The sequence below is a fragment of the Nothoprocta perdicaria genome, unplaced genomic scaffold (assembly GCF_003342845.1).
Source record: "Nothoprocta perdicaria isolate Ctin4 unplaced genomic scaffold, notPer1 scaffold_97, whole genome shotgun sequence".
Lineage (NCBI taxonomy): Eukaryota > Metazoa > Chordata > Aves > Tinamiformes > Tinamidae > Nothoprocta > Nothoprocta perdicaria.
In genome coordinates, this window is record NW_020456276.1 from 2,476,670 (window position 1) to 2,499,004 (window position 22,335).

Here is a 22,335-nt window from a genome sequence, read left to right on the forward strand (position 1 = left end):
AGGATGAAAGGAAACCTCGAGCCATCCGGCGGCTGCGCCCCTACGGATCTGCCCCTTCGCACCTCGGCTTTGCCGGGATCTGTTCCCACCGGCAGCACCACCGCCCTGCACCAAAAAACAGGGAAAGACCCGAGCGTGTTTAGCAGTGCCCAGTTGTTTGCTCTTTAAATAATTGCTTTATCGCTATTTATTCAGATCGCTGAGAACTCGGCCAAACCGGCTGCTCTGGCGGCAGCGCCCGCAGCCCCGGTCCCGCGATCCCGGGGGTCCTGGCGGCTCCGGGCGCATCCCGGGGGTCGCGTCGCGGGCGGGTGCCGGGTGACGTCAGGGCGCAGCCGGCAGCCGCGGCGGTAATTGAGGAAACGCGGCCAGCGCAAACACGGCCGATTAGATAAGGAGCGGGCGGCGGGGCCGGCGCTCCCCAGCGCCACGGGCCGGGGGTGCTCCCGTGGTGCCTCCTCCTCATCCCGGTGCTCTGCAGTTCCCGGGATGCACAGCCCACCCAGCTCCCTCTAACGGTGCCGGCTCCAGCTCCCCCCTGGCCCACGCCGGCATCAATAACCCCCTTCCGAGCAGCTTCCCGCAGCTCCCGCGGGACACAGGGATGTGCTGGCGTTCCGGGAACAGCAGCTGGGAAGCGGCCCTTGGCTTTTAAAGCCCGAGAGCCCAAGCAGGAGCTCCCATTTCTCCCTTCTTCCCCCTCAGCACAGGCTGCTTCCCTGCAGCAGGAGCTCGGGAAGAGCCGGGATCGCTGCACCACTGGAGTAGGGCTGAAGGAGCCTCCTCCATGGAAGCACCTCAGGCTATCGCAGCCCCGGGGCAGCCCAAGGTGTGAACGGAAAAAGGGAATAGGGACAAGGCTCCGGAGGTGGCGCCGGGAATAGGGCAGCACCAAACACGGCTGCTCCGCGCGCGCCTGCCGGCTGCTCCCGCGCCGCTTCCAGCGGAAAGCACACATGGGACATGAGGTTTCCTTAGATCAATTCTGTGTAACTGGGCATTTTCCAAGGAAAGCGCTGGCAGAACAAGGCGGTGAGAGAGGGGCAAAAAAAGCCAAGCTCTTAGCACCAGCAGTTCCTCCGGCTCCCTGTGTGGAAGTGGATGCACGGACACTTTTCCCCACGGACACAGATTTCTCCTTACTCAGCACGGCCTATTTTCCTGATTGCGCTTCTTACCCACTTTAGAGCGGATCCCCAAGGAGTTGGTGAGCTGGATTCAGATGCCGCCCTCAGCATCTTGCAGCCCATCGTGGCTCCATCCCGCACATGGGATGGGGAAATCTCCTTGGCAAACCAAAAAAGTCCCCTTCGTCCTGCGCCATGTCCGGCTCTTTTCCGGGCAGGCCATTCCCATCCCAACGCGCTCGGCACGGAGGGGACCGCGGGCTCGAGCAGCGCCAAGGAGGTGACAAGAGCAGCTCCGCGAGGCCTCAAGGCAGCTGCAATCACCCGGCTGCAGCACCCGCCGCGTCCTGACCCCAACGCAGCAGACTCAAAACCAGACCTTCGCCACCTTCAACGCACAAAGCCCCGGTCTCCTTAAAAACGGATCAATCCGAAAAGGAGGAAAAGCCAACCCAAACAGCCCATAGGCGACGGCAGCAGCTATTTGCCTTGGCCTCCTGCCTCGCCGCCTTGCACCACACCCCGCGCCCCGCGCGCGGCGTGGGACGACCTCCGCCGCAGCACCGGCGCCCGCTGAGACGGCGTGCGAAGGAAGGTGTGATCACATTGTCCTGCTCTGATGAGCTCCTGACAGGTTGCAACCCTAAAGGCAAACAGATCCCTTCGAGCAAATAGCCAGTAACTGAAAAGGGAGGAAGGGGAGGCCACGTGAACCTCTCCAAACAGTGAACGGTTTTAACGACACCCGCGAGCGCCTGGCTCAAGGGTTGCTTTCACTGCCGGGCCCAGGATAAGCACGGCAGGCGCGGGGAGCGGGCGGCTGTTCCCGGACAGCCTCTGGACAAGCTCTGGCAGCCCATGGAAAGCTCCCGGCGCTTATTCAAAGGTGTGACACGCACAGAGGCTGCTCACAAGGACTGGTGACACGGTCACACGTGAGCCAAAGAGCAGCTTGGGCTACGCTGCTCCCAAACAGATTCCCCAGGCAAATTCCCAGGCTTGGCGCCCTGGGCCGTGGCAGCTGCCTTGGGAAACGCGGAGCTGTGCCTGCTGGGCGCTGCGCGCGGAGCCGCAGGGTGCTGTGCGGATGCGCGGGGAGCTCCGGGCCCTCCCGCGCCGCCACCCGCCAGCACCACGGGGCAAAACCCCGCCACGGAGCGGACAAGCGACGGGGCGCTGCGGAGCGCCGCGGCTCCCCGAGCTGCGCGCAGGCGGCCGCGCTCCGGGCGCCGATCCCAACGCCCGGCCCGGCTCTCACCTCACGCCTCGCAGCAGCTACCGGCCCGTGGCTCCTTCCCAGGCGGATCCACACGGTCCCCCTCTCTCCCACGCTTGGGATGCAACCGTCTGGACCAGACCGTTGGTCTGATGAACCCAAGACATGCCCAGTTTCTTCCTTTCCAAGCGTGCGGGCAAAGGCAGGACTGCATGGCCCGGAGAGGTGTCTTCACATCTGCAAACACCTCAGAAACGTGAACGGAAAGGGTACGTCTAGCTACGAGATCAGAGGGTTGGGACATTTTGGTGCTTCAATAAAACTCTCAACAGCTACAGAACATTTTTTTCTGTGTTAATTTAATCATACAAATATTCATTTATACATTAAGGAAAAAGCTTCCTTTTTATGTTTCCTCCCGATGTGCCATCACAGGACTTCTCCCGACCGGACAACAGAGCGCCCTGCTCTGCACGTGCGCTGGCGCCGCGAGCAGGGACGGGCCGCACAACCACCCACTCACTCACACACGGGCAAACAGGACCGGGAGGACGCAGGGGCGGCGGGCGCGGGACAGCGCGTGTTCCCGAAGCCTGCGCCGCCGTGTGTCCCACCGTGCGGACACCCGCGGGGCGGCATCCGACTGCCCCGAGCCAGGGCTCCCTCCTCCGGCTGGCTCGTCCTGGGCACACTGCGGCTCAGACGGGGGGCCAGGTACCAGGGGCTGCTTGGCCACGAGGCTCCACATCCCAAACGGCTCCTGCTTCACACGAGGGTCTGCTCTGGAGACCACGGCAAGTGGAAGGTCCTGCTTTCTCTCCCCCTTCTTGAGCTCAGGGCACAAGTTTCCTCTGCCGCTGCTTCTCCAGTCCCGAACCAGTTACTTCCTCTAACAGGCCTAAGAGTTCCATGTGCTCAGTTGAGTTACCCGAGCTGTTCCATGCAACAGAAGCCCGTGCTCGCCAAAAAATTGGCGTTCAGCACCTTGTAGAACCAGGTCACCTTCACGTACCCAACGCTGGACTCCACGGGTCTGAAGGCGTCGGACCCAGATCAGCCCATGCAGCCAGTGCCCTGAAGGCACCTGCAAAGAGCGCTTCTGAGCGCAGCTCCGCGGCCCCTTCTGCAAAGTTGGAAACCTGACAGTTTGGGGCCAGCTGCACCACGAGCAGACAAAACCACCTTTGGCCTCTGTGAAACAGCTCTGACCAGAGGAAAAACCCAGAGAGGGAGGGCAGCCGCCCATTTAAATCTTCTCTCAGCCTCACAGCAGGACTTACAACCCAGAGCCTCAACCTCACGGGCCACGTGCGGACACAGGGAACACAATGTGAGCAGCACGAGACTGCAGGCGCCCCGCCGGCCTTCACCCCTTGGCGTGAGCGACGCTCGTCACGAGGACATCACGGGCTGCGGACGCTCGGGAGCCACTTCAGACCTTGCAGGAGAGCCGGCCCGCCAGGCAGGAGCACGGGAACCAGGCGCAGCTGGAGCGGGAGCGCAGGAACCAGGCGCAGCCGTTCCCCAGGGAGCAGCACGCGGGCTGGGAGCAGAAGGAAGCTGCAACGGAGGTGCCCGAGGGTCTGCGATCGCTCTGCTGATGCGATGCCAGGGCTGCTGCACCAGCGATGTGCGCCCCAGGCTTTCTCTTCCCACTTTCTCTCCTTCCTGGCTGCCGAAAGGAGCTGACAAAGATGAGGAATCCCCTTGTTGTGTGGACAAACACCAGACTCCAGCGCAGCGAGCGCCTCCGGCAGGGAAGCGGCAGCGCTCCAGGCGGGGTTTTCCTGCCTTCAGAGCTACTCACTGCAGCCTGCTGCTCACGGAGGGAGCACAGAAGGAATCCACTTGCCCGTGCTAGACTATGATGATGCAAACCATTCCCTGGATACAGCTACTGAGAGGAGACCGCTTTTCTGGGACAAAAAGACCTTTGCAGGACAAGAACCAAGCACCGCAGCTGCACTAGCACGTGCAGCTCCACCTTCCACGTTTGCATTTCAGAGCAGTTCGCTCTGCATCTGCACCAGCTCCAGCAAAGTGCCAGGCCTGCCAAGCCACGGGTGCTGAGCAGGCCAAATTTCTTTCCTGGAGATAACTTCTTACATTCAACCTGCTTCCCCCTGCAAAAAAACCTGAAGGGAGACTTCAGATAACACGGTGCCCTTCAGCAACCAAACCTCTGAAATACAAACAGGATCTATCAGCTTTTTCCATGGAATTAAGAGCAAGGAGTTACCCTGCCTGCAGCTGCAGCATCTTAGCGTTTTCCCCAAGGTCCAGCTTCTCCCTCTGCTAGATATAACGGATCTGGCCTCTTAAAAGATCCCTCCGTGTGCACTAAGAAGATAAGAGTCCTCAGCAGCTGAGCCACAAATGAATTCCCTCTTCAAAACCATCCAAGAAAAAACAATCCATGAGGAGTAACCAGCCCAAAGCCACGCAAGCAGGCGCTGCTCCTGGGAAGGAGACCGTGCTGGAAAGGTCTGAAAGGTGGTGGCTCCGGGGGGCTTTGCATACGACTTTATCTTTGGCAGACGGCTGCTCCGGCCTTGTTCAAGTATGCGGGGGGGCCCGGGCCCCTCACCTTGCTGCAGGAGGAGCGGGGCAGCGAAGCGGCCCCGCGGAGCCCACGCGCACGGGGGGAGCCTCACAAGAGCGACGCGCTGAAGATCAAGGCAAATGAACACAAGGCGATGCAGAATGCAGCCGATGATGCTAGCGCTTGCTCTACATTCAAAACCGCAATGAATCAGCCTCCGCTCGCTACGCTAATACTTTAGCACGGGAGAAAGGAATTGAAACTTATTCCGTGCAAGAGAGACAGGGGCGGAAGATTCGAAACTAAAGGGACAGGACTCAGGTGAAGCTTTGCAACTACTGTCGAGTGAATTACGCCCGCAGAGAGTTTCCTCTTGGCACGAGACTGACACGCTTGCTTGGTTGTTCCAGGCACAGCTACTGTACAGGGTTAACAAAAAAGGTATTTTAAAATGCTAACCACATAGGACAGCTCGGGAACTTTAATAAATCTTTCTTGTTAACACGGGTGCCTATTTACGAGTACTTCACGTACACGGGAAGAGAAATGAGCTCCCCATGTAACCTTAAGCCAGGCCCAGAGTTCTCTACCTGTGACACCGAGACCTTGTTTCAGCACCGTTTCCAGTGACAAGCAGGACAATCACCAGCAACACCCAAACCAAAAGGAAAAAACAACAGAAGAGTTAACAGAAGATGACAAAGTCGTAACTAAAACCAGCAGGTGCCATTAAAACGAGGAGCTGGGCGAAGACCCACTCATTAAAAACGTCCAACAAAAGTCACTGCACAAACCCCAGAAGAGGCTAAACTCCCATTCGGCAGCAAGCAAAACATGACAGTTCCATAAAAATGCACGCTGTCCCTTATTAAAAAAATACGAACAGGAAACAAACAAAAATTAAACATTTGCTCAAACTACAACCGCTCTGTAAGCAAAATATTTTTTTTTTCTCAAAGATGGCTTTTTCATTTTAATTTTTAAAACTTTAAGCTACCTAATTATGTGAGAATGACTTCTAAAAAAAAAAAAAAAGGTGTTGGTATATTTTTCTTTCTCATAGCATTAAACAACACTCCTGAAACTCAGCATTCACACATGCATACTCAGATTTTGCATTTTCCTCTGGAAACAGCTAGTCTTAAGTTATTGGGTTTTTTGTTTTCTTCTTTACGCAGGACACGGAGGCAGAGAAGGGGGCTCCACGTTGTGTCTGTTTGCACGTGAATCCCCCTCCCTTCCCCATTAGTCAGTTCCTTGTTAAATTCTCCTCTTGCCGATACCCGTTTTTTTGTGTGTGTTTTAAGACTGTCCGAAGGGATAAGGACCGTGGAAACCCTGAAAGAAAGTTGGAGACATAATCAATTTCAATACGCAAGAAATAAATCTAATTAGTGTACGTCCCCAATTAGTGTATGCCCCCAGATCCTGACCATCCCATCCCAGTGCTCCCAATGAAACCCTCTCCCCACCACGGGAGTCACCTCTAGGAAACTCTTTAGGCATCAGGGTCAGAGCTTGTGCTTGGTCTCCTTAGAGAACCACTTACCTCTTCCAGCTGTTATTTAGGTCAGACAACAGCCAGAAAAACTGTTTTTCAGCTGTTACTGGCCCCAGGGTACTGGCCCCCCACTTGCTGCTCTGGCAAGGCAAGGCTATGCGTTTTCTTCTAACGAAACCCAACCACGTCCAATCAACAAACTTACTATGCAATCCGTTTCCTTTACGTTGTCAGGCGAAGGACCTAAATGCCAGATCTAGTAACAGGTCCCAAATCAAGAGGCCCAAATCAACAAGCCCTCTTTTCTGTAAATCCTAATGTTCAAACGACCTATTGAGTATTTCATCAGGGAGCAAAAGAAAGAGCGAAAGGAAGGCGAGAGATCCAAGTCACAGAGACACAAAGCTGGATGGAACAGATGAAGACACCACCCAAAGGACCGTTAGATCCATCTGTGCGCCCGGGTCAGAAGCAGGGAAGAGCTCCTTAGATTTCTCATTAGATTTTCCCGAGCAAAACTGCAAGAAATCCCAGTAACCGCTTCTCAACGGCGTTCCCGTTTTGCTGCAAAGTGCAGCCGTGCTGCGTGAGCCGCACGGCGACGAGGCTGTACCACGACTCCCTGCAGAAAGCCCGCAATTGCGCTGCTTTAGTGCAAAGCCCCAGGTTCAGCAGCTCTATTTTACCCAAGTTGTAAACTTGGTAAGTGCTAGAGGAGCCTACGGTTTTGCTGCAGCTAGTGAGAAAAGGCTTCACCCCTTAGGATTTACTGTACAGCAGTACAGGGCAGTAGCAAAATTGAGCACCCCCAGAGTCACTCAAAATGCAGCACGGGGCAAGGATTCACAGATTATTAAGCAGGACACCTGCAAACTGATGTTTCTGCTTCAGGAAGCAGATCGCAGAAGGAGAGTTGGGCTCCGAAAGCAGCAGTTCCCATTGAAAGGGGGAACATTTCTGAGCAAGTCCCTGGAATGGGAAGAGCAGAGGAGACAGTGCACTTAAATAACAGGCAAGCGACATCAACAGCAGCAGCCGCGGGACACAGCAGGAAAACGGCGTCCGAAAACAACGTCAGGAACAAGATCCGAAGCGGCCTCCTCCCCCAGGGCTGGAGCTATTGCAGCTGCCCGCTCCGCACGGGAAAAACAGCATTTGTTGCCCATCACCTACAGAGATGCATGTGACCCCAGGCGCCGCTCTTCGCAGACCATCAGCTTCCTCGCAGCCCTGCCACACGGCACTGAAGTGTTTGGGGACGGGATGCCGGGCCGGTCAGCCAAGCAAGGCAGACACGAGCTCCTCACCCTCCTTGTCACACCGAGAACCCCCCAGAGCGCCTCTTAACCTCATTTTCAGTGAAAAAAACCAACTTCCTCTGGGTCTTCCAATATCATTTTCCGACATATCTAATTCAAAGCTTCCCAGCTCTGCCAACACTATGTTAGTTAAAAGCTGGATTTAGCTCCCCTTCTGTGCCATCTTCCTAGGCAGGCAGTTTGGAACCACGTGGCACCAAGCAGGGTGGCATCTCCAGGGGAGCTGCGGCCACCACATCAGCCCCAAGAGCAGCCTGGGCACGTGGCTCAAGGGAGCTTCTTTTAGCACGTGAATTCCCCCAAAAAAGCAGCCCTGGGTCTTTGCTCCTGGGGATCATCACATGCAACACAAAGGAACTCTGCTCTGCACCTCATTTACCCAGGAGATTTACTACTGTGCATAAGAAATTAGGATTTTTTTAGAAATTCACTTCCTTTCTTTAAGATCAGGAGCAGATTTGGTTTTACATAATATTCCACCTGCCTAAAAAGGTACAAATCTCCTGCACTGGGGCAAAAAATGTTTATATTAACATTCCATTGCAGATGCTTGCAGTGACCTGTCCTATCTGCAACATCCCTGAGCAAGAAACCCTTAATCACCTCTGTAAATTGAGAACACTTTTTCTTGCTCTTATTCACCTGATCCAGCTGGGACTGCAAGCTCTGGCAGCGGGAATCATTTCCGATAGGTTTTCAACCTGTAACAGTGTCGTGATACCTGACAACTTTGGCTATTTACTGCTATTGCTGCAGTAAATCTCCACCATGAGGCATCGCCAAGAATCATCATCCCAGCACGCAGGTCTTTACGCCATAAACGTGAGAAAACCTACACACAACTGCAGTTTTCCTGAATTATTTCAGCTGAGAATCACACTATTTTTGGCAATTCCCTTCTACTCTCAAAGCAAAATCCCTCTTTTTAACAGAAGCTCAACTGCAGCTTTGCCAATTTTCTTTTAGTTCTTCCATCATCTTCCACAGCAGTAATTGCTAAGATGCTACTGGAAACACACTGGATATTCAGAGAGATAAATGCATGAGGAGAGAGGATCATGTTTTTCAAGAGAAGACTCAATGTGAAAATTATTGCTATAAATCACCATTCGACTGCAGTGTTCAAAAGGAAATTGAGCTTTTGGAAGCCCAAGGCCTTTGCAAAGGCCGGGCTCTTCCCACACCTTCAAGCAGGCACCGGTGTGGGAAGGAAGGCGCAACCCGCCCATCAAAAACAGCCGGGGCTCTCAGGGCACCGCCTGGTGAGGACCTCCCCAACAACAAGAGCCCCAGCTGCTTTCCCAGCGGAGTGGCTATTAAAGACCCTTTTTAGCTGACATGGAAATACAACCACGATGAAGTGAACCTTGCAGAAACCATGACACCACAGGCTTTCCAAGAGCTCTCTTTATTTCACCTTCGTGGCCGAGGTACAACTCGGAGGCAGGAGGCCGCTGCAAAGCGATACAGGATGCGGGGCTAACGCCTGTGCCCACTGAACACGGGCACAAAACGCCGCTGGCTCCGTCGCCGTCGTTTATTTAATTGCACGCATGCTGGGCGAACACGGGGTGCCAGTGAAGGCCACCTGAACACGAGGCAGCGTCTCCACGAGCGGCTGCTCTTACGGTTTAGATGCAGGAACCGATCAGGGACACGAGGGTTTAGGTACACGGTTAAGTCCCCATGCAACAACTCAGCTGCTGTAACTTAAGCAACCGCAGGCTTTTAGTCCATGGAGATTGAAGAGGAGGGAAACTGCCACTCTACACTGGGGCAAAGTTAAGCTAAAAGTCACATTATCGCCCATTTCCCACAGTCCAAGAGCACGTGGGCTGCTGGTTTTCATGGATGGGCTAACATGCAGCATCCAAGCACACCAGTGTTTTACCAAAAAAGCAAATCAGCTCATGCAGCATCAGTTTGGCCTGCAGACACCATGCGGCAGTGCGGCTGGCCAAGAGCAGCAGTGGGAGCTTCGAGTCCTGACTTTCTTCAACTTTGCTCACCATGAGTTGAGCCCTGTGGTAACTAGCTCAGCTTAAAGCCCAGATACCGAGAAAGGAAAGCTTCTTCTACAGAGAAGATAAGGGAAAAGAAAAAAAAATGATTAAAAACATATTTCTGAGGCATCATCCTTACCCAAAGGTGTTTTGGTACTCAAACAGTTACTGGTGGAAAAAAAACCCGTCTCATCTTCGCAGAGGTGCTCCAAAAATACGTAAATCGAGGGCCCCCACTTGGAAGAAGCATCTCAGAGCAGCAGGAGCTTTGAAAATCAGCTGTGGGGCCAGTTAAAGGCTTAAAAGACAGAGGATTTTTGGTTTTCACTTAAAAGAAAACTGTCAAGTGGTAGGGATCAGAATTCAGCCGCACACAGAAGTAAGTAACATGGGGAGCGTAAATGCAGCAAGCAAGAACGCTAGGAACTGACCTTTGGGAACTCCATGTAGGTTTATATTTCAAGGGGCTTTTAAGAGTATTATAAGCAATGAATATTAATAAGTTAATATCCTCCACATAGTAGCATGTTCTTTATGGTAGCAACTATTTATTTTGTCCAGGTAAATCCTTGCAGAATCAGACCTTCTATGTACAGCTTTATATTCCCCAGAAAACAGCATTTCCTCAAAGCAGATGGGCGGGCAACTAAATTCCTCTACAGATTTAAATAGTTTCTCTTAATGCAAGTGACAAGCACACACAGCATGTCCATGCACAGCAATCTGCTTCAGCTCTTCTTAGAGGCACCAAAACCTGCAGATTTCTTTTCTTAGTTAAGAAATGTAACTGCGCAGGCATCAGACGACTACAACTTGTGCTTTTAATGTAGGAGACAGTCACAAGAGAGCAGCAGGGACCTCGGCAATGTTGCTATGAGACAGGAGCAAGTAAACAGAAGGAAGCTCCATTAGCCACATGTCTCTGGAGAGTACGGAGAGAAAGCGACTGCCAAACAGGAGAATAAAATACCCAGGCGTGGGCAGGTCTGCGCTCCAATACAGCACGTCCCTATCCTGAGATAAGCACGATACTGTACTTAAGAGTGCATTTGATTCTAAGAACAAGCAAAAACTATATTGGGAATGGATAGAAAACATGCTTAAAATGATGCCTTGAACACAGACCCTGACCCACAGTTCTCCAGAACATTATTGATAAGGTAAGCAGGGTGGACCGGGGAGCCACACGTCGGAGCAGGAATAAAGGCCACTTTCAACTTGTTTTGACTAGGTCACAGGTTTAATCTTATCTCTTCCTAGGGAATTCAACGTTGTTTTCTCATTCTTCTTTTTAAGGACGTCTATTCCACCGGGCACAGCACCCACGTCACGTTCTCCCTAGTTCTGTAGAACAGCATCCCGAGTGTTTCCCCTGCGAGACGTTCATACCCTTGTCTAACTCGGCAGCAGATGGCCCGGCAGTGTCAGAAATCCTGCTTGCACAGGGGAATTTTGGAGGACAAGTCACACCCGCTCAGCTCTTCTGGAGGGGGAACTCACCCCCGTTTGGCAGCTTCTGGCCTCTTTTACAGCTGCAATTTACCACCGGCTCCTATGGTGCCAGAAGCTACTAGTTTTGTCTCAAAAATGTTACAGTCTCGTGCAACTGCATAGTTTGGCTTCCCCAAGATCTCTCGGCAGAAGGGAAACCCCAGCAATGATTTGAGGAACACTTAACGGCTCATTTTACTCCTAACTCTGGCACGTTGCCTCTTCTGAACATCCTAACTCAACCTCACTGCTTTGCTGTTAAACACAACTGGGTATTCGCTCCATTCACCAGGCCCATGAAACCAGACACGAGTCCTACGGGTTCTGCCCACAGGCAGTGCAAACGAGGGCACACCAGCGTGCCACGACGTCAGCAGCCCCCCGAGCCTGCAGGTAACGTCTTCCACGTCCCCGCTCGCTGAGGAGGCAGCGGTTCGAACGCAGCAGCCTCCTTGCACGCCCAAGCAGCCGGGTGGCATCCAGCCCCTGGGCACGAGGTGGAACGGAACAGCCTAAGCAGATGGTGGGATGCAGCCTCTGCCAACGGGTACCCCAAACCATCTGCTGCTCAGGTGGGTTAGGGCTTCTACAGACACCCCTTCTCTGGTTAAGCTGGGAGATTCAGCTGGGGATATTGGTTACACATTTTCCCCTTGGAGCAGGGAAAAAAATAACTTCTTTTGCGGAAAGGCTTGCAGCTTGCAGGAAGAAGGCATGCAACAGGGCTGCATCTAAGCCATGCTCACCTGGCAATTCTGAAGGAGATCAAGTGTTTAGAGATCCAGCTGACCTGAGCCTTTCACTCCAAAGAGACCAGCCACAAATCTCAATGTGAGGACCAGCTGTGTGGCCAGATTCGTCCTGGCCTGGATGGACTGGGCAGGGCAGATTTGCTGCGCAAAGCACCTTGATCTTCAGAACTGCCTTAGTCATGTCCCCTACCGAAAAGAACTATTCTTATTTTGTCACCAACAGGAACCCTGCAGTGGAGACAGAAGCCTCAATAAATGGACCAGCCTTTAACCAACTCCACCTCCTCTCCAAAGAGGACTGAATTACCTCTCCTGAAGAAAGAGAGGAACAAAATCTCTGCTTTTGTCTCAGAAATTCTATCCAAAACCATCCCAAAACACTTAGTGAACACAAAAAGGAACAAGGAGCAAGAGAAAGGAGGTCACCTACCCTACACCCCAGGCTAGATTACAGTGACTCATAGCATAACAGTACGGAGTGAGAACTCCGAGTTATTACAGCCTGCATAAACGTAGTGAAATCATCATCTCAGTGCTTCACTCTCCTTGTGGCTTTTCTCCTCTCTGGCACAGCTGATATTTGCTATGCCCTGTGCGCCTCCAGCAGGTACAGGCTGCTTACACCCATGCTCCTTGAAAACACTCGTCCTCGGCAGCTGTGTCCACGCGCCTGCCCTTTTGGCACATGCTGCCCTCACTTCACTAGGAAGGGCACAGAAACCAACTGCAAGGAAAGAGACCTAGTGAAAACTGAAGGCCACGTTACTGCCCAAACCTGCACCCAGCACTTCTGCACAACCCTGTGGAAGGGCAATAGCAGCTCTGCATCCATCCCCCTGCAAGTGCAAATCAGCTATGGAGCAACTGCCAAGAGCGGCACCCATGGTAAACAAGCGAGTAGGGAAAAAAAGGCAAATTCAGCTTAAAGCTTAACAGCCAAGCTGGGACTTAATACTCCTACCTACATCAAACCTAGCACTTTAGCTATGAAGGGCTGTATTTGAGCAATGAAAGGTTAGGGAGTCCACTAGGTCACGAAAACCATCCCGTTTTTATCCTTCAGCTTCTCTCCGCGACCGCTGCGCCACGAGGGCTGTTACCAGCCCTTGCTGGGGTGCGCCCGGCAGACAGGAGCACAGCAGCCTTCCCCACAAGAAGCACCTGAGGGAGATCATTTTTTCACAGAGAGAAGCTGCATCAATATACGTGGCCTCAGCCAGGGCCTTTTGAGAAGTCACTGCTGTGAAAATGTGCACTGCTCCCCACAAGGGATTGCTGAACTTCCAGGCTCTGCTGATTTAGACAGGACAGGAGAAGGGCTTTATTTCTACCAGTTTCCTAAGCCGTTCATCTCATCTTCACTAAGTGAGAACCTCGAAGTGGGAGCCTTACAGAAGTCGATGTCTGAGGTGCAAAACATCGACGGGGTGATTGGGAGCCTGCCAAACAGTCACTCCCACGCATGCCATCAGTGAAAACCTAAAAACGCACAGCCCTGCTGCAAAGTAGGACACTAGAACATGATCCACTGATACAGGACAGGCAGGTTATCCAGTTAGGAACTATAGTGCTGTAGGTGAACTAATATTAGGGCTTTATTAAGTCATTCAGCAACCAAGTGTTATTGTCCTACACAGCCTGCTTAAAGTACAGTAAAGCGTTTTTAAAGGATTTTAAAATCAAACTATTTTGACATATGACAGTACACACCTACACATACCGGTTGCATTAACAGGTGGATTCTGAATTGTAAATAATCCTGCAATTCAATTTTCACACACAAGCAAATAAAAACAGTCAAAATATCACTCAGACTCATATAGCATCCATCAAGCAAGCTTTTTGAGAGAGATTTAAAGTAAGGATAATTTAAAAGCCACCTACAGATATAAACAAGACAAGGACACAGACAGGAACAATCCTTTGATTGATTATTCCTGACAGATAGATTCTGGGAGCAAAATGGTGAGCTCTGTAGTCTCCCCAGACCACTTAAAATGAAGTTGTCTCATTCATCTTCGGTTTTGGGAAGGGTGGTCTTTTTTTTTTAAAAGCCTTTTTAATGCAAAATTTGGAGCACAGCTAGAGAGATATTTTGACTTATTTGCACATGTAACCGGAGTCGGTTCCAGCCACTAATAGTTACAGCACCCAGACAAGATTATATAAACTTTAAGGATTTGAAGCAAAAACAAAAAAGGTGAATCTGGTAGAGTCTATCAGAGGCAAAGGTATTTTAATGTAACATGAGGAGTTGGCAGAGTCAGAGAGTCAAATTTGAAACCTTCCTTAGCAGGTCTGGCAGAAGCAGAAGGGAAGGGCTTTGCAGTTTGTAATGAAGACCTATGACACACAGAGCACAGTCTCATCACCTACCCATTCTCCTGTTCTCCCAGGGCACCTACCTTACTGTACGTCACTACCGACAAGTTGTTCGAGTGACTGCTGGGGGAGAGATTTACAGAGTTTTGTGACAGTCCATTCTGATCTTGTTCAATTTGGTCTGGAGCTGGCCCCCACGTGTTTTTGCTGATTGTGCCTAGCTCGGAACCCCCAGGGTCTTTTAGGTTGTTTTCATCTGGTTGCCTGTTCTTCTGTGGAGAGGCGAATGGGTTAAAGTTTCCTTCTACCTTGCGGTGCGGTTGTGTGTTGAACTCTGTCTCAAAGGATGAGAGCTGCTGTGTTACTCCTAGAAGTCCTCCAACCTCCACGCTGAGGATCACCCAGATGACATCTAGGGAAAGGGAAGGACATTCAGGTCATCGCAGAATAGAGCTTATGGAGAAAGGGAGAGAAGGGGAAAACAGAAGAGGGATTCCATCCTTTACAATTGCAGGAAAAAAAAAATAAGGAGAAAAACGTTTAGAAAATTTAATTAAAAATATAAAAAACCCCAAAAAACTACCAGGATCACATGCAACTGTACTTCAGATTGCCAATGGGAGGCACTGCAAAAGAAACCTCAAAGCAATTTTATCCAAGGGTGCACTATAAAACTGAGAGCACAAGGAATACCACTCTCAAACTTCTGCTCTGGGGGTACAAACCAATGTTTTTGGTTCGGTTTTGTTTTCTTCAATAGCCAAACCTTGCAAAAAGTCACTTAAAATGTAGTTAGTCTATGACAATTCAATCTGAAATAATATTTTGATTCTAGTTCCATCAAAAATACATTATGTGGACTAACTATCTGCGGGATATTACTATACCAACTTTCAACCTACTGGATAGAATAACAGCTATATGAACAAAGAAAATATTTACGCTCTTACCTATGCTTATCTGTGCCCTGTACATAAATACAATTATTCTAGTCACCATTTCATTCACACCACATGCAAAAAGTGTGGCTTATTTACATAAATTGCTTGACTTGTATCCAAATTCAGCGTTACTGCCTTTTTCCCCCCTCCATTAAACGTGCCCAGGTTTTGTGTCGCTGCGTGGAGAGGAAGAATCCAAACCAGCGGTGCCTTTCCTCACCTCGGCAGATCTGACAAGGGCACCCTGCGTCGCACAGAATGGAGCTCCCAGCTTTTCCGCAGGTAACGCTGGTCCGCACGGGGCTGCTCGGTGCTGCCGGCCCGGGCCGAGGCGCCGGCCGGGTCTTTGCCCGCTGCTTTCACCCTCATCGCCGGGGGAGCAGCTCGAATTCCCAAAGACCCTTCCCTCCGCTCACGGGGCTAATAACGCTGCCCTCGTTAATTTGCTCCTCACAAGGCAATTAAAGAGAGGCTACAGCCTTGCAAAACCCAGCAATGTTTGAGGACTCCCCCCAAATGCCGGCAAGGGTGGGAATCCCTAGGGAAAAGCGCAAGGCTCCCAAATCCTGCGGGAGGGAGCAGGCCGGGGGGGGGGGGGGGGGGGAGGCGCCACCCGCAGCGCTGCGGCGCCCCCTGCCGCCCACGCGCGGCGCCGCCGCCCGCGGCTCGTGGAAAACCCGCAAACCCCCCAAAAACAGAGCCCCAACCCGGCGGGCGGCGAAAGCTGCTGTTGAACGGGCAGATTCGCATTCGTTTGCCCTCAAAATATGTAATAGAAGTCACTGATTTCAAATGGTTTCTCCCTGTTCTGCCAAGGAAACCCGTTCCTCCAAGCAAAGCGCTGGTTCTGACTCGGAGCGTTCCTGCTTCCCGCTCAAGCCCATCTCCCAGCTGCCAGAACAGGCACAAAGTCTCCTGCTAGACACTGAACCTGCCTAAAAACGCCTGCAAAACTCCGAATGGAGAAAGATTTCAGGCTGAGGAACTACACAAAATATCATACACTGATTTTCTTTAAAATGTTCTATATAAAAATAACCTTTCTACAGTGAATGCAGCAGGTTAAACTTTAGAATCTGGGCCACTTCTTAACCAAACTTCTTAGACAGGGGTTTCATCACTCAAAAAGCTCTTACATCTGTATTTAGTTCACCATGTTCAGCACTGTGTAGCTCAGAAAGAGTCCGCAGGGGTAATGGTCTCAAGGAGACCCATCCATGTCCCTTCCTTCTCTAGCACTCTGTGTAACCTGCAGTTTGTCCCTGCAGAAACAGGGACAAACTGCAGGTTCTGCAGGTTCTAAAATCTGCAGAGTTTTAGAACAAACCTGGGCCGACCAAGAAAATGGAGCTCATTTAGCAAACACTAAGGTGTTTGCTCTATTTGCTATACTTAATCTCCGAGCTGGCAGGCTTCTGCCTTCTGTGTGTGGTCGGAGGTTACAGAACACACATCTCGTGTCCTTCAGGGTTCAAAGCAGTATCAGCCACTGGATTTCTAGAGCACTTCCAGACTGGAAACCAAGGACCTTCCCAGCGAGCTGCATCTTCCCAGACGGCAGCAATGAGCCAAGAGCCATTGCAGCAAGTCACACAAGGAAAGAGTATGGCTGAAATACCATTTGGGTATCAGGAGAGCGCCTGCAAGGAGCCAGCAGGAGCATCTCTGTTGCCTGGAACGGGCGCATTCCAAAGGGGAAGCACTCACCTCCATAATAGAGTCCGGTGGCCGTGCACATGCGCCACTGTCCCTGATACATCCCTGCCGTGCTGGGGCTGCACATCTGCACGCTGACATCCGCCATCTCCTGGGGCTCCAGGGACCTGACCATCACCATGTTGACGTGGCCAAACTGGTCTCCCCCAACATACTTCAGGCAAACCCCTGGGGGCCAGGCCTCCGTCCCTAGGGGTAAGCAGAAGGAAGGATTAATGACGGCGCACTAGGAGCAGCTTTCAGGCTGTATGGAAAGGGATAAAACGTCCTTATTAGAGCAGCTGTGCAACTGCTGAACACTCGGAGGGCCAGCAAGATGCACGCAACCTGCAAGGGATATATGGAAGAGTGCATTGTTCAACAAGACTGGTCCACTGTGCAACCAGCACGAGAATTCCCTTTTCCTCTTTAAAGAACTTCTAGCTCTTCTTTGCACAGGGAAAACCTCAAAGGCCCAGCAGTTACTCCGTGTAGCAACTGCAAAAATAAATAAATAAATCAGTGTAACCGATACTGACATTAACTTGGGAATACTGCTGCTTGCTTAAGGTTAGTGGAAACAGTTAAGGAAGGCCTGACCCACAGGAAGCTTGGAACAACTCTAAGTCTCTTCTGAGGCAAGGACAGTGGATGCTGATCGTTACCTAAGACGGCCTCAAAGGGTAGCCTATGCAAAAGCTTCCTTGCTCATTTAATCCCAGCAGATAGTTCAGGGAAGACATGGCAGGAGTTGGCTTTCTTGTCGAGTCCTGATGTGTGAAATTCACAGTCCAGCAGCGAGAGCGTGATACGAATAAACAACACGGGATATTTGGCACGGGGGATGCTGCTACAGTTGGAAGCAGTGCTGAGATAGGGAGGTCTCTGAAAGGGGAGCCGAGTGATTAACTGACCTCACACTGTAGCGTGTGGGAGTTGAGTGTGAAGTCTCATCTGAAAGGGTTGGCAGCCCAGCAACACGGTTCAGTTTAAATTATTTATGTGATTTTTATCAGTTTTAATGGCTTTAGGCTTGCAAGGTGCCTAGAGTGCTGCAACTGATAAGCCCCATAAAATGAAATGATGATTATGTCATTCTATTTCAGTACATGCATCTCTCAGGAGATGGCAAATTGGAGTAACTGTTCTGCAAAGCCAGCAGCAGCTGGGAGGAGAGAGGGAAGAGGAAATAAGTCTGTTAAATCCTGCTGTTCTTTCAGCAATGGCTCTACTGTACAAACTGGTCTTTTGGCAGACAAACCAAGCAGAGTCCTGGAAGGTATTAAAGCAGGACATTAGTTTTTAATAACACATACAGCAACTGCCTGAAACTAGCTTATTGCTTGCGTGCTTCTAAGTGACAACCTCTCCAAAGCTCTGCTTGCCACACTCGCCAGCCACTCCACGCTCTGGTGACACAAGCCTCAGATATCGCACGTTGTGGAACTGAAGTCATTTCATCAAGAGCGTCTGCCGAGCTGTTAAAAACTTTGGCTTTACTTCAGTTATCTACCTAACAAGCAGATGTTATCTGGGAACACTGTAGTCCTTTGATATTATATCTCAATTAAATCTTAAAATCGTTCTAAAATAGTATGGTCCTACCTGAACTGCAAAGTCATAACACCATACATCAGCTTGGATTTAACTAAAACAAGCCTCAACAGCACAGTTTTAACAAGATTTGGCCTCCAGCCCCAATGTTAGACTACATATGTACTTCTTAAGTTTAGATTTAATTCACACTGAAACCAAAACAAATTCTGGTCTTGCCAGGAACTTCTGAAAAGTCAAGATTAAGTCCTTTTCTAAGTCAAGATTAACTCCTTTTCTTCAATTTAGAAGATCCATGGCTTGCAGGAGGTCAAATGTTCCAGGAACAATGAAACGTTGTTTCCTAAACTAGTCCTAAAACTAGAATATTAAATTAAGGCTGGATTTGCATGCAGCCAAAAAAAAAAAAAAAAAAGGAACAAAAACACACAAGAGGACACAGCATCTGTCAGATATGCTGCATTTGCAAGGCTTGCATTTGAGACACGATTCTAAAATATATGCTGGCCAATTTTGTACGTGATGTGAGCTTGAGAAAGCTATACCTATCAGCATTGCATTTCACCGAGTCTACCAAATAAGTGAAAAGAAATACTTACGCCTTCTCTCTTGAATAGAGTCTTTATAAATTAGGCCTTCTCTCTATAACAGTCTTTATAAATTAAGGTTCATAGTGGGTAGAAGGAGGAAAGAGGAAGTCATCTCTTCTCACCTGTGATGTCCTCATGAAATACCCTTAGCTTTTTAGTACGGTTTTAGTGTTGTTATACTATGAAATTTAGCATTGTTATACTACGATATTTAGCATAAATCTGTACAGTACTCAAGCACCGCAGTTATTTACAAGCAACAATATTAACACACCTGCAGTTTGCTCATGGTGATTCATGATATTAGACCTTGCTGGGCTATCATTCTTCTTTATAAAAGTGCCAGCAGGTCAATTAAATTCAGACACGTGGGTTAAACATTCATGCTACATCCTGTCATTGCAACACTTGAGGACAAGGTATTTCCCTTTACATCCATGGATGTGTTTTTTTCCCCCTAAGTACATCCCGACAGACTAAATACTGAGACTGTCTTTAGCCTCGTCTCACTTCCTGGATTCCAGCCGCTGTTTCGACTTATCTCATACTGGAATGTGGTCTCTCCAGCCTTGCATCCTCCCCAAACATGAACAAGCAATGCTGTTTTAAGTGTATTAGAAGGGGTACCTGTCACATTACCCTGCATAGTCATCCTCTCTCTGCTAGATCACTGCACCACTGCCTCTGCCTGAGAGCACAGTTCAACAGAGAGCACAACTACCAAATGACGGGGACATTCACAAAAACTGCATGACTAAGAGCGGCTCATGAGTTAAAACACATTGAGATTAAGAGATCTCCCCGCTGACTTTCATTATCTCATTTGCGGCAAGTGATTAGAAACATGGCTAGTTTAATCTGCTCTCAGATGGAAGTCTCCATAAAAGCTCTTCTACGGCATGTGCCACCCTTATCCTGGAACGTGTCCGACACGGGCTTGGCTGCAGCCTGCAGGACTTACCTGTGTTTTGTATCCTCCATGTTTTTGTAAACTGGGTGTCGGGAGGGATGGACTCTCCTTCTCCTATGGTGACATCTTCCACAAAGGACATGGAGGGTACATTGATATTTGGGCTCTCAAAATCATAGTAGGCTCCAATGGCGGCTTGTAGATTCCTATTTAAGAAAAAAACAAACAAACAAATAAATAAATAAATAAATAATGCAACCTTAAGGACAGGTGGGTCAAGGTCCCCAGCACAACTTTATGTATTTTGCCCTAAACAGGTAAGCAAAAATGTTATTCATACTCTATTAGATCTGCTGCTCACATCTTCCTGAAATCTTTGTCTCTATTGCATGCGACTCCCCCAGAATTATTGAGCTCAACCCTGTCTTTTACTTCACAGGGACAGGATTTTGGATCACTTTCCTACTCAGCTTATTTTTACTGAAAATCTTCTAATTCAGTTTTTTAAAATCTTCTAATACCACTTTTTGAAGTTTGCCAAGAAGTTCAAGAGCCGTGGAGGGAACGGCCACGCAGCAGCATGTAAACAACAGGGCTGTTTCTTTAGACAGGCCTTGTTTCCTAGAGATAACTTATGTAAACTGGATCTTTTTGTTTTATTTTGGCACAAAAGGTCCGAGGAGCACAGGCTGAACACAACACAGAGAATACACTGAAGATAACCCTCAAGGCCGAAGGTGCATCAGGAGCTATGGATAAGAACCCTGGCTCTGCTGCTTTGGAACCATATGGTCATGTATGAGCTACAGGTTTTCTAGGACTATTTAGTAACCTGTAAGAGGCTGCGCAGCTAACAGGAAAAAAATCACAGCTTAAAATCACCTCAGCCAAGATTTTTTATTGAATAAAGATAAATGATGGTGGAAACCTGTGATATATTAAGTTATTCAGGGAGCTCCAAGTGCTATTGATTCCTGAGAGATGGGGTAGCTGAAACTCGTGAGAATTAATTTGAAAAGAAGAGCAGTCAAACAGGCAGCAGGTTCCTGAGCCTGAGCTGCTCTTCCACAATATACTATTAAATTATTATATAAGCACTTGGCAAGTCCTACAGTTCCTCTGTTCACGCCTGGCTGCGAGATGTGGTCCTAAATTTACATGTTGTGAGTAGGTGCTGCGAGGAGAGAGGTGAATAAAATCTCACCAGAGGCAATAGGTTGAACTGCTGGGTCTTATTCTTGACCACAAATAGTTATGCTCCCCTTTTGAGCAAAATGGGGAAGAAGAAAAGATCAAGAAAACCCAGAGGACTGAAAGAAAGCCACGTAAAAGACCAGGCAAAAGCGGCACGACAGGGGTAAGAGGATTTATGGAGGGTTGCTATTGTTTGGTGAAGTGTCCTGTATCTAAACTGCAGCCAAAAACGCCAAGGTGAAGCAAGAGAAACATTTGCAGCGTGACCCTGAGAAAGAACAAACATAGGGCTTTTTGGATAGCTTGCCAGCTGGAAAGGGGCTTGGAACTGAGCAAACCAACTGCCTCCTGCTCAATTCCTACCGTGTTCAGGGGAGAATTAAAAAATCAGACATATCCTGCATAAAATCAGAACTGCCTCAGAGAAATACCACAGATTTCTCCTCATAGGAAACACTGGAGACCCAAGGAGGAGGGAGGGACACAGGTGATCGGGTCGGAGCAGGTGACGGCACCATGGGGCAGAGCCAAGAGGCACCCAGGGTGGCAGGAGAGCCCCAATCAGCAGGACGGGTCCCCTAACCCATGGCCGGGAGACGACTGCGCTGCAGGGACCACGGGAGCCACCAACATCCCGCCGAGTGTCCCCAGGGAGACCCCGAGCACGAGACGGCACTGGAGGAACGTGCTGCCCCGCACGGCCGCCGAACCCAGCGCTGCCGGATTCACACGAGACCTCTGCCGTTATCACGGAACGGACTTTGAGCCCGGGACGAAGCCAAGAGCCACCACGTGAGATTTTTACCTTTAGAACAATAAACTGCAGCCGAGCAGACGTTATTCACCTCTAGGCATTTTCGAGGAGTGTCAGGGCTATATTTAATACAGCCAGCTCAGGCAAACGCTACAGGAAGGGTGCGTGTCACATTAGCCAATAAATAGAGACAAATGCTCAGTTTTACGTCACCAGCCGCCTGTTGCTTATACCCGGCACAAGATTTACATAACTCCCCCAGGGGCCGCGCCAGGAGGCTCCTGTTCACTCGACCGGTCACCCTACGCTCCGGAGGTCAAGTTTGCACTAAAATTTCATGCCTCCATTGCGGCAATCAGGCAACAAAAGCCGCAGCCCTGCGCTCTCCTCATGCTCCGCCACGCAAATCCGCATGTCGTCCCGC

General features: G+C 50.1%; 1 protein-coding gene across 1 annotated transcript; it reads right to left on the reverse strand.

Moving 5' to 3' along the window:
- Nucleotides 1–3,523: 3,523 nt before the first annotated feature.
- On the reverse strand, nucleotides 3,524–21,790 carry CUNH6orf106 (chromosome unknown C6orf106 homolog). Its single transcript, XM_026053096.1, has 5 exons — nucleotides 21,741–21,790; nucleotides 20,015–20,169; nucleotides 16,922–17,119; nucleotides 14,357–14,685; nucleotides 3,524–6,223 (listed from the first exon to the last, which is right to left on the reverse strand). The coding sequence occupies exons 1-5, from the start codon at nucleotides 21,788–21,790 to the stop codon at nucleotides 6,188–6,190; spliced, it is 768 nt and encodes a 255-aa protein (XP_025908881.1). The 3' UTR covers nucleotides 3,524–6,187.
- Nucleotides 21,791–22,335: the final 545 nt, after the last annotated feature.